This window comes from Symphalangus syndactylus, chromosome 19 (assembly GCF_028878055.3).
Source record: "Symphalangus syndactylus isolate Jambi chromosome 19, NHGRI_mSymSyn1-v2.1_pri, whole genome shotgun sequence".
Classification (NCBI taxonomy): Eukaryota; Metazoa; Chordata; class Mammalia; order Primates; family Hylobatidae; genus Symphalangus; species Symphalangus syndactylus.
The window spans coordinates 77657798-77674606 of NC_072434.2; the positions used below are offsets into that span (position 1 = coordinate 77657798).

At 35.1% G+C, this 16809-nt stretch overlaps 1 protein-coding gene across 3 annotated transcripts in view; it reads right to left on the minus strand.

Annotated features, from left to right (window-relative positions):
- PCNX2 (pecanex 2) overlaps positions 1–16809 on the minus strand; it is a 352029-nt gene that overhangs the window by 179582 nt on the left and 155638 nt on the right. For all 3 annotated transcript variants that reach the window (XM_063614016.1, XM_055234937.2, XM_063614015.1), the window contains exons 18-19: positions 3113–3205; positions 2136–2286 (exon numbers count right to left, since the gene is read on the minus strand). In XM_063614016.1, the coding sequence (XP_063470086.1) occupies positions 2136–2286; positions 3113–3205 (244 nt within the window). The remainder of the gene's footprint in view (positions 1–2135; positions 2287–3112; positions 3206–16809) is intronic.

A 16809-nucleotide genomic window follows, 5' to 3' on the forward strand; every position in this document is an offset into this window, starting at 1 on the left:
CAGGGGAGAAAATGAAAAACAAAACAAAAAACAGAAACCGAATTGTTAATAGCCCACTCCTGTCTTTCATTGTTGAATTCTACACTCTGAACTGCCACACACTAAGGGAAGCCCAAGTCTAATCTGTCTCATTTTCCTTTCCTTCAGCTTCACAGGTTCTTTTTGCTCACCGCAAGGTATTTAAATATGTACATTTAACATGGGCATGGGCATAGTTTAAGAATAGGTATAGGGAAAGGCACAGGTATAGGTGCAGGTAAAGGTAAAAGTATAGGTATCATCATTGGTACAGGGAAAGTTATAGATAAAAATAAAGGTATAGGTATAGATAAAGGTAAAGGTATAGATACAGGTACAGGTAAAGATTAGGTATAGGTAAAGATAAAGATGTATAGAAGTAAAAGTAAAGGTATAGAAGTAAGTACTGGTATGGGTATAGGCAAATGTGTAGGTTACAGACAGGTAAAGGTATAGATGCAGACAAAAGTAAAAATATAAGGAAATGTATAGGTAAAGGTATTGGTACAGGTACAGGTACAGATATAAATATAGATATGCAGTTAAAGCTTCTTACTTCAAATCTCCATCAACTAACTTACCAATAATGTCAAAATAACAAACGCCAAAACACTCCACTAATTTCACCAACACTTAGTCTTTCTAGAGGTTTTTGAATGAAAGGGAAATATAACCTGAAGGCTGCAGAAGTTCTATAGAAACTGGTCTTTTTCATCAGAGTCCTCTATGTATCCACAGGCAGTCACCTGTTGGGGTAGGGACTTTCCTCTACAAGTGGACTAAAATATACAAACCATTATAGATGGAACCTTCTCTGAGTCTATCTTCTTTCAGTTTTTCTAATACTGATAATAATTTGCATTTAAGTAGCACATGAAATTGTACAGAACATTTAAAACTATGCAGCTCCATCCTTATGCTGCTCCTGATTCTGTAGGTGGGAAGAGTAAGTCTCCAAGGGGAGAGAAGTCTGAGTTACCCTCCCTGCACTTCTAAACCCCAGCAGCCCAGCGAGGCCATCTGTCTCCACTGAACAAGCCAGTTTTTCTACTTGGGCTGTTTCTAACTAAGGCGGCTCCTTGTGCCCACCCAGAGATGCTCCTTATGGAAGCACTCTCTATTCTGGACAGCATCTTCAGTGACTCTTGCATATTTAAAAATTTTAAAAATTATTTTCCCCCTTTTCCTTTTGTCATACCAGTCTACTAAAGTTGCTGGTGACAGATTTGGTTGAGTTCAGTACTTTAAGTCCACAAACCTTGGTGCCCCTCACTTATCTTTATGCCTGGACCTATAGACAATTAGATAACTCGCTAACAACTGAGAAGTTACATAGGCTAAACAGCTCTGTGCAGAATCAGCAGCATTAGACAGCAGTTATAATCTGTGAGCAATAACTTTGATGGGTCTAAAACTGTGGATAAATCAGTCTTCTTCCATCCATTCAAGCACAGAACACGGAATTACAGAGCAAGGAAAGACCTAGCAGAAAAATTTCTAGAAGACTTCTTATCTAGAAGAAATCTATTTCTTCTCTAAGGCTCTGAAATGGTTGTGATTACCAGGCTATTACATGATCATAGCCAGAGACACCCATGGAAACTGCTAAGTCAACCAAGTGTAGATACAGGTGTATGCCTAGATGAACAAAGCAAGCTAAAGAAAATGCAAGCGTTCAGGAGTGCTTAAAGTTATTGGTCAGACCCTGCTCCATCCCCACCATTTCATGACAGATGGGAGCATGGTCAAGGGATGCTCTTCTTAGGCCCCAGTCAGTTTTTGTGGGAACAGCATAATCTTCAAGTGTGAATGATATAATTTTTCCACAATACCAATAGCCAATTAATATTTGTATAAAACATTCTTCGGATTCACCTGGCTTTAACTTTCTTGTTATGGTTGGCTAGAATATCTGGGAACAAATACCATATACTCCAAGGTACACGTTATCCTTTTTTCTTTTTTATTGTGGTAAAATACACATAATGTACCATCTACCATTTTCAAGTGTACAGTTCTGTGGCATTAAGTACATTCAGACTGTTGCACATGCTCTCCAGTTTAATGTATACCTACCCCTCCTTTTTTTTTTTTTAAATGAGGGATATATTACTAACCTCTCACTTCCCGTTGATGATACTCTTTGTTTTTGAGAATGGGGTGTGAAATCCACATCCAGGGATGATGCTTGCGGAGCTGAGGGAGCAGGTAATGTGTTACAAACCCCACGGCTCCAGCCAAGGCAAACAGCACGATGCTGAGAAATGGCTGCGATAAAAATGGGCAGAATCTCATTACTTAGCCTAGAGGATGGGTTGCCCATGAATAATACATAACATCACTGTCCTTCCACTTTTTCCTCTTAACGGATAGCCAGACTCAGTTCTTGTTTCAGGCCTCTGAAAATGTCTTCTCTATACCATGAAATTGGTTCATGTGTTGGAAACCACTAGGAGGGTGAGGGAGAACTAGCCTATGGAAGTACAGAGGCCAACAGAATTATGCCCCTTGGAATACATTTTTAAAATTTTCCAATGAGGAGGTGAAGAATAACCCATGCAGCTCACAGACATTTCCTCATGAAAAGGGGAGTTCATGGATGGACAATATTTTTGTATAGAGAAAGCAACTGACTGGAAGGACCACAGCCAGGAATCCCATCTGGAGCTCCCCACTTTGTTTTTCTAACTGAAAATCCTTTTCCCATAGTCCTTTTGGCTCTGTGACCTCTGCCTCACCCCTGATACGGTGACTCCTCTCTTCTCTACTCATAGTAGAGCACTGTTAGCCCACCCTATGACTATTAACTGTCCTCACAGTGGATTCCACAAGATGTGCCATCACTCTTGCATACAAAACAGCTCCCCAGATGCAGGTAAGGATAAAGCAATCGAACCCAATCTGTGATGTGGACCAAGTCACATCTTGGACATAACTGTTCACAGTACATGGATTCATTCCCTAAGCCTCTCAACGGGCATTTTGTTTTCTTTCTCTGGCTCAAGTGTCTTGTCAATACCCTGTAGCTCCATGACAGCTTTGTTATTAAGGAGAATAAGGGGGCAGGAAGAGTACAAAGTTGGTGGATACATACTCGCAATGACAGGAATACAGTGCTGGCGCTGACTGCAAATGAGAGGACAGCAACCACTGCGCAGACGATGAGATCCCATTTTAAGACATCTGTCTGGAAAGAGAAAACCAGCGGTAAAGGCGGCTCTTCACTTCTCTCAGCAACTCTGTGTGACCAGGTAAATCAAGCAACAGGACATTGACCTGAGATAAACTGTTTTTCCAGCCCATCACTTACCTGACACACTCAGTGGCACACACTGGATGGGCTGTCCACTAGCTCCTGCTTAGGGAATTTCAGGAAGACTAAGGTGGGCTGGGGGAGAGTGGTGGGGGAGAGGAATCACGCACTGCAAGGTTAGTGTATGTGTGCTAACCATAGAAAGAAGAAAGGTTTTCTACACAAGTAAGAGGCATGTGGTTCTCATAAGGTTCTTGTGTCTGATCTGGTTTCCACAAACATAGATCAGATAGGAGATTCCCAGAGAGCTCCCCAAAAGGGACTTAGATTATTAAGGTCTGATAAAGGAGGTCAAAGTGCTAATCATCTCTACTTGGCTTTAGGGTGTCTTGGATTTTAACATTCCAAAAACCTGGCTAAAACAAACAGAAGCCTCTTATACATTTCTTATTGCTTTGGACAAGACCAGATTTTGCATTTTAATTTACCAGTCACATCACTGGCGAATTAAAGAAACCACTTCAAAATTATTTTATTTATATATATATATATACATACATATATATTTATATTTTTATATATACATAGATATAAGCAAGAGGTACACACATTATATGCAGACAATGAAATGTTCAGTAACTCACTAATACTTTTTCATACAAAATTGTAGTGTAAGCAGGGGCTAGGGAAAACAAAGCAAAGTTCAACCTAAGAATGCTGTGAATGCAGATAGATGGAGAATGGCCTGTTAGCTCCAACGGAGCACAATATTGCTGGCTGAACAATCTAAAGCAAACAGGAGGAACCATCACTTCTTTTCTCTCTGTAGAGGCAGATTATAGTACACAATTATTGATCATTTGAAGGTATCACACTGTGAAAATTCTGAAACCTTCAATACATTTATACCTCCCTTTCTCATATTGAAGGGATTTATGGCTTTTAAATCATTGTTTCTTAAATTAAAATGTGGGGTTTCTTGCAAGTCATGCTCCTTTCTGGCTTGCTGACCATATTATCATCCAAAGTGATAAAAAGAAACAGTGAAAAAGTCGGGATCCTTGATTTATTCATAGTAATTAATGGTAATCTGATTTTGGGGCAGGGATAACCATAGGAATTTAATTCTGAATCTATTAAATGTTTCTGATCAGAGAAATTCACCAAAGATTTACTTTAGCAACAGGCCATATATTGCTTCCTATCATTCCAAATGCTTAAAAAAGACCAGAACTTTCTAGAGGAACATTCTGTAATTCACGGCATCTTTTGGCTGTGGGGAGATGTTAATTTTTCTCTCCTATTTTTCATTAACATGGTTTTGTGCCATTTGAAAATTACTGAACGTTTATCTGAAAGAAGATAAACATTTTCCCGAATATTCTAATTTAAAATCATGTGTTATGTTTAACTGACTAATCATCTTTGTCTAAAGGGAAAATAGTCGGCCACCAGTATGACTGCTGGAGTAGGGAGGAAGGAAGGCTGCATTTCTAAGTTTCTTAAAGCAGAAGTAGGAATGAGCTCGAATTATTATTAACCTTTTTTTCACAGTTGGATGATATATGGGAATTCCACTGTGAGTTCTTTCAGTGTCATGAGTATCCCGTGTAAATATAGACCATTACACAGCCTTTCTCTATTTATTAAAATGTTCTCTCCACCCATTTCTTTTCTATATTATAATTTCTAAATAGCTTATTGAGATAAAATTTGTACCAAAAAGCCACATATATTTAAAGTGCACAACTTAGGCCGGGCGCTGTGGCTCACCCCTGTAATCCCAGCACTTTAGGAGGCCAAGACAGGTGGATCACTTGAGGTCAGGAGTTCAAGACCAGCCTGGCCAAACATGATGAAACCTCTGTCTCTATTAAAATACAAAAATTAGCCAGTTATGGTGGCTCACACCTGTGGTCCCAGCTACTCGGGAGGCTGAGGCAGGAGAATCGCAGAACCCAGGAGGCCGAGGTTGCAGTGAGCCGAGATCACACCACTGCACTCCAGCATGGGTGACAGAGTGAGACTCCGTCTCAAAAAAATAAAAGTATACAACTTAACAAGTTTATATATATGTTTTACATATATAAATTATATAATATATATTATATATAATTCTGGTTATTGCTTTATGGGGATATATATAAATTATGGGACTATATATATCCCTATAAAACCATAACCAGAATTAAGATAATTAGCACATCCATTACACCCCAATGTTTCCTCTTTTGCCTCTTCCTAATCTATCCCTTTCCTCACTATAGCCTTGACTTTCTGTCTTTAGCGATCCTTCTGCCTCAGCCTCTTGTTTTCATTTTCTAGAACGTTATATAAATGGATTCATAAAATATGTACTCTTTTGGTCTGGCTTCTTTCACTCAGGGTACTTATTCTGAGATTCATCCATGGTGTCATCTGTGTCAATAGTTCATTCCTTTTCATTGCTGAGTAGTATTCCTCTGTATGGATATACCACAATGTGTTTATCTGTTCACCTGTGGGTAGATGTTTGAATTTGTTCCCAGTTTTTGGCTATTTGCAGCTAAATAAAGCTGCAACAAATATTCATGAACAGTTACCTGGACATGTTATTTTTTTCTCTTGTGTAAATACCTAGAAGAATGGCTGGGTTATGTAGCAGGTTTAGTCTTAACTTTTTAAGAAACTGCCATAATCCAATTAAAAACTGGGCAAAGGACATGAATAGACATTTCTCAAAAGAAGACATACAAATGGCCAAAAAATATTTTAAAATGTGTAACACCACTAATCATCATGAAAATGCAAATCAAAACCACAATGATATACCATCTCATCCCAATTAGAATGGTTATTATCAACAAATGCTGGTATGGATGTGAAAGAAAAGGAACCTTACACACTGTTGGTGGAAATGTATATTGATTGGTACAGCCATTATAGAAAGCAGTATGGGGAGTTTCCTCAAAAAATTGAAAACAGAACTACCATATGATCCAGCAATTCCACTACTGTGTATTTTTTGAAGTAAATAAAATCAGTATGTTGAAGAGAGATCTGCACTCCCAGGCTTAATACACCATTATTCACAATAGCCAAGATATGAAATCAATCTAAGTGGCCATAAACCAATAAATATATAATATATATAATCACATTTTATATATGATACCACATTTTTTACATATGATATATATGAAATATATATCATATGTAGAAAACATATAGAAAATGTGATATACACAAACACACCCCCCATGGAATACTATTCAGCCATAAAAAAGAATGTAATCCTGTCATTTTGCAGCAGCAGCATGGATGAACCTGGAGGACATTATGTTAAGTGAAATAAGACAGGCACAGAAAGACAAATACCACTGAGTTCACTTATTTGTAGAATCTAAAAAAGCCAATCTCATAGAAGTACAGAGTGGAATAGTGGTTTGTAGAGGCTGGGGAGGGGAGAAGGAAGGGGGAGGAGAGATTGTTCAATGAGTACAAAATTATAGTTAGAAAGAAAAAATTCTAGGCCGGGCGCGGTGGCTCACGCTTGTAATCCCAGCACTTTGGGAGGCCGAGGCGGGCAGATCACAAGGTCAGGAGATCGAGACCACGGTGAAACCCCGTCTCTACTAAAAATACAAAAAATTAGCCGGGCGTGGTGGCGGGCGCCTGTAGTCCCAGCTACTCGGAGAGGCTGAGGCAGGAGAATGGCGTGAACCCGGGAGGCGGAGCTTGCAGTGAGCCGAGATTGCGCCACTGCACTCCAGCCTGGGCAACAGAGCGAGACTCCGTCTCAAAAAAAAAAAAAAAAAAAAAAGAAAGAAAAAATTCTGGTGTTCTACAGGATAGTAGGAAGACAATAGTAATAATATCATAATGTGTATTTTAAAATAACTAGAAGAGAGGATTCTCAATATTCTTACCACAAAGAAATGATAAATAAGTGAGGTGATATTTTAAATACCATAATTTCATCATTGCAGAATGCAAACATGTATGAAAACATCACAGTGTACCCCCATAAATGTGTACAATTATTGTCAATTAAAAGCAAAATTAAAAAAAGAAACTGCCAAGCTGTTTTCAAAGTAGTTGTAACTATTTTACATTCTCAACAGCAGCATGTGTGAGTTCCAGTTGCTCCATAGTCTTGTCAATAGTTTTTAAAATTTTAACCATGCTAGTGAATGTATGCCTCCTAGGGCAGATTTTGCAGTATCTGGAGACATTTTGGTTTTTACAATTTGAGGAAGGGAAGAAATAATACTGCCATTTGGTGGCTAGAGACCAGGGATGCAGCCAAACATCCTACAATGCACAAGACAGCCCCCCCAACCCCCACCTCCCTGCAACCAGGGAAATATTCTGAGGCTCAACATGTCAACAGTGCTGAGGTTGAGAAACCTTAATGGAATGGTATCTAATTGTGGTTTTAATTTGCCTTTTCCAGTGACTAATGATGAACATCTTTTCATGTACTTAATTTAAAGTACTATTTATAATAGCACTAAAAGTATACTTAGGGATAAATTTGAGAAAAAAAATGTGCAAGACAGAAACCACCTAACATCAGTAAAGAAATAAGAGAAACTAAACAGATAAACTAAATAAATAAATGGGGAGATATACTGCATTCCTGGATTTGAAGATTCAGTATTGTTAATAAGTCAATTCTCACAAAACGGATTGATAAATTCAATGAAATCGTAATGAAAATTCTAGCAGAATTTTTTTTAGAAATGGACATGCTAATTCAAAAATGTATATGGAAATGCAATAGACCCTAGAATAGCTAAAACGACTTTGAAAAATAAAAAGTTGGAGGACATACAATACCTGGTTTCAAGGTTTATTACAAAGCTACAGTAACTATGGTATTGATGGTATTGGTGTAAATACACATCTAGATCAATGGAAAAGAATAAAGTGTCCAGAAATAGGCCACAACAGATATATGATCAATTGATTTTCAACAAAAGTGCAATGGTGAAATGACAAATCCCCTAAATGAAGAAAAGGATAATCTTTTCTACAAAAGGTGCTGGAACAATGGAATAGCCATCTACAAAATAAATAAATTAATTAATTAAATTAAATAAAACAATAACAAAAACACCTTGATACTTACTTTGCTGCATATACAGAAATTAACTCAACATCATGAACCTAACAAACCATCAAACTGCTCAAAGCAACCATAAGAGGGAATCTTAATGATCCTGGATTTGGCAAAGATTTCTTAAATGGAGCACTAAAGTTGGAACTGTAAAATAAAAAATTAAATAAATTGGACATCACAAAAATGTAAAACTTTTGCTCTTCGAAAGACTCTTACAAAAAGGCAAGCCAAAGACTAGGGAAAAAAAAACATTACTACTCATAAAACCCACATTCAACAAAGGACATTTACCCATAAACAAACAACACCCTCCTACATCCCCAGCTGCACACGGCAAAAAGTTCTGAACAGACGCTTCATTGAAGGAGATATACAGATGGCAAATGGTAATTACTGAGCTTTTTACTCTTGATTCTAGTTAATTAAACTAGACTGCTCTCCTAATATTGCTGAAAATAACATCAGCAAAATCAAAAGGAAACAGTTGTTTTTCCCCAAAGCCACCACAAAGCAGATATTATTCTGCTCCAAAAATTTTATCCTGGAAAATAATATACATTTTTTTGGTGGGAATGTAGATATGTGCAACCCATTATGAAAAGAATATGGAGGTTCTAAAGAAATTTAAAAATAGGCCAGGTGTGTTGGTTCCCGCCTGTAATTCCAGCACTTTGGGAGGCCAAGGTGGCAAGATTGCTTGAGGCTGCAAGTTCAAGACCAGCCTGAGCAACATAATGGGAACACATCTCTATATTTAAAAAAAAAAAGATATTAAAAACAGAACTACCATGTGCCCCAGCAATCCCTCTTCTAGGCATATACCCAAAGGAAATGAAATCACCATGCCATAAAGAGATCTGTGCTACCACGTGTATTGCAGCACTGTTCACAATAGCCAAGATGTGGAAACAACCTGAGTGTCTGTCAACAGACAAATAATGGATAAAGAAATTCTAATATAAATGTAAATGGAATATTTTCAGCCTTTATGAAAAGAGACATCCTGCCATTTGCCACAACATGGATGAACCTGGAGCACATTTTGCTAAGTGAAATAACCCAGACACAGAAAGACAAATACTGCATGATTCCACTTTTATGTAGAATCTAAGGAGACAGAGAGAGAGAGTCAAATATATAGAGATAGAGAATAAAACAGTAGTTAACATGGGCATGGGGGAGGTAGAGATGGGGACATGTATGTTAGAAATTATAAAGTAGCAGATACATAGGATAAACAACTCCAGCGATCTAATGTACTTGAGAACTATAATTAATAAAACTGTACTATATTTGAGATTCCTGCAAAATTAGTAGATTTTAGCTGCTCTTGCCACAAAAAGATAAAAATGGGTAACTATGTCAGATGATGGATATGTTAACTTACTTCACTATAGTAACCATTTTACTATCTATATGTACCTCATGACATTGTGTTATATACTTTAAATATACACAATAAAATATCTTTAAAAAATAAAAATAATATCTTTAAAAGGAATCTTGTAAGACACCTGAACTTCAGAGCTTGCTACTCTGTCCTGTGAAAGTAGCCTTTAATAAGTTCTAAAAAGTTTGTAATTTTAGTTGGTTTTCTTGTTAAATAACTTTTTGCTCATTTAAATGTATATTATTATACCTTTCCACCTTCTATAAGATATAAATATGTGTGGGTTTTTTCAGGTAAGTATATTTTATTTTAATCTTAGTTTTGTAATATAAAAAGAGAATTTACTGGTACTGCCCTCTTCCTTCACGTTTGAAGGTTAAAAAAATCTGTGACTCTGTTAAATTACTTATCTAAAAAACAAGAGTTTAAGAATCTGTTTCCTTTTAATAAATGTCCTATGTCTTAATAGTGAATTATACCATGTTAGATCTTACAAAAATGAGTGTGAAAGGGAATATACTGCAAGATGGAAGGAAAATGCAAATTTAGGTCTTTATAATTTTTATTATTAAGTTTCCCATTATAGAATAAAATAATAACATTGCAGCACCCTAGAACATAGAGAAGAGAGGGGAAAATCATTCACAATCATTATAGCCTGACATTAACGGTATTAGCATTTTTGTGTTTTCTGAGCCAGTATTTTTCCTGTTGATGTTAAACCAGGCTCTAGCTATAATCATTATGTATATGAATATTTCTATGCATATTTTATAAGTATCTAATCTTAGTGTGCAAATAATTTTCTACCTTTTCCACAGTATTTTCTTTTGTAAGCTATATATATATAATTGTATAGGCTCACTAATATCATTGAGTGGTTAAATAATTTTCCATCTTGTGATGGAAATACAATATATACAATATACAATGCCACAGTGATCACTCAAAACATTAATTTAGTGAAAGAAATTGAATGAGTCGTAGTGCAAACATCCCTCGACTGCTGCTATTAGGTTGCCTTCCATTGTTTACCATGATGAATTATGCTGAAATAATTATCTTTATATACCTAAATTTTTTTCATATTTTGAATTAATTTCCTAGAAAAACTCTAGCAAATAGATTTACTTTATCATAGGTTATAAGCATTTAACAATCCTTGATAAATTATGCTTTTCCAGATGGTTGTAATAATTTACATAAACACAAATGATGTCTAAGAGATTTTATCTTGACACAATTGGCACCATCACTAATTTTTCCAGTGCTAATGATGTGTACCAAAAAAGTGCCATCTCATTTTAATTTGCATTTTTAAATTCATAATAATGGTAATTATTTCATACATTTACCTAATTTGTTCCTAAATTTTATATAAAATTTCAAATGGCTTCATTTTGGAGCTCAGATATATACATATTTGTATACAATTACATATAAATAATACACATATAATTTGCCTATAGGGTTTTAAAAATCAAATTATAAGGGTTGTTGGTATTAGAAAGATATTTAACTTTCCTAAGTTTGCCACAGTACTGTACCAAATTATTTAAATTTCTCCACCTTTTTTTACATACAGAAGTTTAAAATTTTTATGTTCTTAAATCTAACTCGGGGTATTGCGTGTGTGTTATTTATTTTATGCATCCTAAGTCTGAAAAATCATTTTCTTTGTATATTTTGGATAAATATTTTATTTTACTTAATATCTTTTTTGAAAATTTACTGTTTTAAAATGTGACACAGGTAACCATAAAGTGCATATAATAAGTATGTACAATTTAATAATTATAAAGTGAACACCTCGGTAACCACCAACTAGTTTAATTAATCTAACATTTCCAGCATCCTAGAAGCTTCTTGTATGTGGCTATCTGATCAAAAATCCTTCTCTTGCCTCCTGGAGGTTCCCATCAACAATCCTGACTGGTGAAAATCATTTTCTCGCTTGAAAAAAAATGATTTCACTACTTACGACTTAGGTATGCAACCATAAGTAAGCTGTTTAATTTTGCCCATTTTTACTCAATATATTGTGCCATACTATACGCATTATTTTGTGTCTTGCTTCCTTTGCTCAACATTACGTGGTTAAGATTCACTCACGTATTGCATTTAGCTGTAATAAGTTTATTTCCTTTGCTGTAGAATACTCATTTGGCACTTTCATGAAAAGGTGCTATTATGAACAATTTTATATGTGTATTTTGGTGCAAATGTGCAAGATTTGCTCCAGAACAAGTACCTAGGAGTAGAATTGTGGCTGCAGTCTATTCATGTCGTAAACTTTATGTTATCAAACTTCTGTCCAAAATGTGTATACTAATTCACACTCCACCAGCAATACATGATAATTCTCTTGCTCTACACTTTTCAACACTTAGTACTGTAAGAACTTTGCATTTTTTTTAGTCTGGTAGTTTTGAAATGGTAAGTCAGTGTGATTTTAATTTGGAGTTTTCTGATTATTAATGAGGTTGCCCATATATTCATCGTTTTTGGCCATTTATATTTCCTCATTTGTGAAGTGTACGTACAAGTCTTCTGCCTATTTTCAATGGAGATATCTGGTTTTCTTATTGATTTAGAGGAGTTTTATATTCATCTAGACACTAGTCTCTTTTCTGTAAAATTTAAAATAAATCAAAGATCATAATTTTAATTAATTTGAATCTTTTTGTGTTGTTTTAAAAAATTATTTCCTACATTGCTATCATAAAAGTAGTTTCCATTATTATGACTCTAAGTGCTTTCAGGTTTTATTTTCTCATATTTAGGCTTATAATTTACCTGGAATTGACTTTTAAGTACAGTATGACATGTTAGTCCAATTTCCTTTTGTTATTTGTGAATAACTTCTATTTTTTAGTTTTCCATTTTCCCCTCTCTTTGGATTTGGAAGCTACATGCTTTGTCTCTATTCCTTTACTAGTTGCACAAAACATTCCAACATGCATACCTAATTTATCACAGACCAAAGTTAACGGTACGGGCTGAGCAGCCCTCATCCGAAAATCTGAAAGCAAACACTCCCTTCGTTTGAGTGTCACGTTGGTGCTCAAAATATTTTGGATTTTGAAGCATTTCAGGTTTTGGATTTTTGGATTAGGGACATTCAATCTGTATCTTTATTCTTCTCTTGGACATTACTAAGACCTCTGACGACTTGAAGTTCATTTCCCCTCTTATCTAAGCTTGTATATTATTATAGTCATGTATTTTCATTCTACCTTATATTTTTTAAGCCAACTATATAGTCTTATCATGGTTTTATGCAGTTAATTTTTATTCAGGTTTGCCAATGTACCTGCTACTTTCTTTTCTTTTTGTTCACTTGCAAATCAGATCTTCCATCCAAGACCACTTTCTTTAAATTTTTTTCTTTTCTCCTCAAATTACTTTTAACACAAGATCACTTTCTACTGAAAAATACCTTCAGAATTTCATGTAATGAGGGTCTCTGAGCTTTTGTTTTTCTAAAATTTATTTTGCCTTTATCTTTAAAGATATTTTCACTAGGAGTAAAGTTCTAGCTTGGTAGTTACTTTCTTTACACATCATTAAGTATATCCAACAACTGTCTTCTGGCTTCCATGAGGGCTCTTGATAAAGGAGCTTGCAGCCTCTCATCCATTTGAATGTAATCTGTTCATTCTGTTTACCTGCTTTAAGTTGGTCTGTGTGCTTGGCATGCTGCATTTTCACTATGGCTTGTCTGGTGTTGATTCTTTTTTCTTTAATTTACCCTACATGTGATTCACTGAAATTCCTGAATCTCAAGTTAAATGTCTTTCATCAGTTCTGGTAAACTCTCAGATATTATCTCATCAAATATTGATTATGCTTCAGTCTCTCTTTTTCTAGGAATTCTGATTGGATATATTTTAGATTGTCTCACTCTATCCTTGAAGTCATTTCTCTTTCATATTTCTTGATTTTTTTTCTTTTGTCAATTAGTGTTACATTCTGGGTACCTTCTTCTCTCCTTATCTTTCAGTTCACTAATTCTCTCTTCAGAGGTATCTAATCCCCCATGTGTGGGGTGTGTGGTGGTGTATATTTCAACTGATTCACTTGTTTGTTTGTTTGTTTAGGAAATTCTATTTGGCTCTCTTTCAAACATGCTGAATTGTTTTAAATATTTTCTATGGTCTATAAATTTTAAAGCTTGCCTTTTACTTCTTTAAGCATAATAAGTATAGTTGTTTTAAAATCTGTGTCTGATACTTCCAATATCTGAAATATTTGCAGACCAGTTTCTGCTGGTTCCTTATTTCCATGTGTAGGTTAAAATTTTTTTTATAGTAAGCTGTGCATTTTCTCTAAAAAAAACTGGTTTGGGAAACACTTGGACAAGGCAACCTTCTAGAAAGGATTTATGTTTGTTTCTGCCATGAGGTGTTTCCAATTGGGTACCACGTTAAATGTCTTCATAAATTGAGGGATTTGGTGCCATCTAGTTGTTTGAACTTGTGCTGCAAATCCATGCAAACTTACGACTTCTCAAGGATTCTCTTATTCTGCTCAATCATGAAGTGAGTCTGCTGCACTTCCTGGTGTGGAGGGTGGTGGAGCTGACTTCCTGAGGATCATCCTCACTCTGAGAGGGTGGCACTTTGGTGTCCCAGGCTGATGATCCATGGTCTGGCATTGGACACCCACCTGGGCTTCAATTCCTGTTCTCCATAGTTCGAGGTCTGAAAAACAAGGCTTAAGGTCCCCAGGTTGGGCAAATGCTCTTGGGGCAAAAGCAGCTTCCTGCCCTCCTTCCTCCAGGTACTCCTGTTCAGTAAGATTTTTAGCTGATAATTCCTTATTATTTTGTCAGGTTTTTTTGTTACATTCAGGAAGAGTTTTTTTGTATTTTATTCAGAATTTTTAGTTTTAATCAGCAGTAGCCTGCCATAATATCAGAAATGAAAAAGTCCCATGTGACTTTCCTCCTTTCCTTTTCCCTTTTCCTCTCTCTCTCACTTTCTGAAACTCCTAAATCCCTCTCTCATTTACATTGGTGTCTGGCGAGGGACTAGCGCATAAGATTTGTTTTTCTTTCCCACTGCTAAACAATTATCTCAACACCAGACTCTGAAAATCAATTTTTGATTGTGACATTTAATTTTGACATAATACATTCATAAAAGAGTCTGTCTCCTTTCTGTGTTTTTCTGATCCACTAATCCCATTCTCTGATCTTGGATAGTCTCATACTTTTTCTGATTATTCAGTCTTCACTGTTGTTTTTCTTTTTTCTTTTTAAAGACAGAGCTTCCCTCTTGTTGCCCAGGCTGGAATGCAGTGGTGCGATCTCAGCTCACTGCAACCTCTGCCTCCCGGGTTCAAGTGATTCTCCTGCCTCAGCCTCCCAAGTAGCTGAGACTACAGTCATGTGCCACCACACCTGGCTAATTTTGTATTTTTAGCAGAGATGGGGTTTCACCATGTTGGCCAGGCTGGTTTCGAACTCCTGACCTCAGGTGATCCACCCGCCTCGGCCTCTGAAAGTGCTGGCATTACAGGCGTGAGCCACCGTGCCCAGCCCAGTCTTCACTCTTAAATCTAAAAATGCTAAGTTCCTTTCTCTTATGCTTCTTTCTCAAGTTTTTAAAAACTATTAACTGCTATTCTTCTAAAGAAACCTTAGAATCACTTCTCAATGTGGGGAATATAATGCCTTTGGAACTGTTTTGAATTATATGAAACCTACAAATTCATTAGAAAGAATTGGTATTTTATAAGTCTCAGGCTTCCTATCCAAAATCAGGTTATGTCTATCTCCACTTATTCAGAACATCATTTACATTTTAATAAACTGCTGTAGTTAGTTTACTTTATTTGTGACACTACTTGTTAAAATCATTTCCATTATCAATTCAGATATTTTGTTGGTACTGTGAGTTGGATCACATTTTCATAGGTTATTTCTGGTATGTTAGAAAGTTCTTGCTTTTCTAAATTTTCTTTTCTCTGGTTGTATTTATGAATCCTCTTATTAATCATAGTTGATTATATAGTATACACAGAAAAGTTTTATATACACATATAAATCAGCATTTTTTTCTCTTTTTCTCTTTGCTCTTTACTCTTCACTATTTTGCTTTCCATTTTATATATACATAAAACATAAATTAAATATATAATTAAAATTTTATATATAATATATAAATTATATATAAATATATTTAATTTATATTTTATATATAATAAATTATGTATTATATGTAATATATATTTTATATTTTATATATTATATATAGTATAATAAATACATATTTAATTTATATTATATATTATATAGAAAATTATATATTATATATTTAATTTATATTTTATATATGTAAAATAGTAAACTATTAATATTATTGAATATTGTTTTAGAAGTTCTGGCCAGTGTAAGGCTGCAAAGAGAAAAAAATGAAAAATTTATATATAAACTTATATATAAATTTTTGGATTTATGGTAAATCCGTGCATGTTTAACTAAGAAATATATTAGCTCTTCATATACTGAACATTTTAAATTCACTGTGGCATTTTATATAGTACTTCACACTCCAACTCTCAAAGGAAGCTTAAGAACCCCTGTTCCAACATTCCACATCTAGCAGCATGGGACCAGAAAAATCTAGATATTATAACCAATGATTTAGGAAAAGACTGTTTGAATTTTACACATAAGAATTAAATAGGCTTTTTTTTGTTTCTAGGAACTGAAGAAATTGATGCAGTGAAACAAACAAATCTAAACATAATAAAGGGTGTTGAAAATGACAAAGATATGAAAGTTAAAAGAGTCTGTGCTAATAAGACAAATAGAAAAAGACTAACCAGGTAACCCACTAGTGGAAAGTTTATATCTTTATTAAGTAATGAATTTTGGTGATAAACTTTGTGTGCATAACTTATCTTGCTCAATGCAAATGTATTGGCCCATTGGTATATCTCTGTTTCTAGATCAATGTTTCCTGAAGTACAATCTGTGGATCACCTAAACAGAATCACCTGGGTGAACATTCCTGTTAAAATGAAGCTCCTCAGACC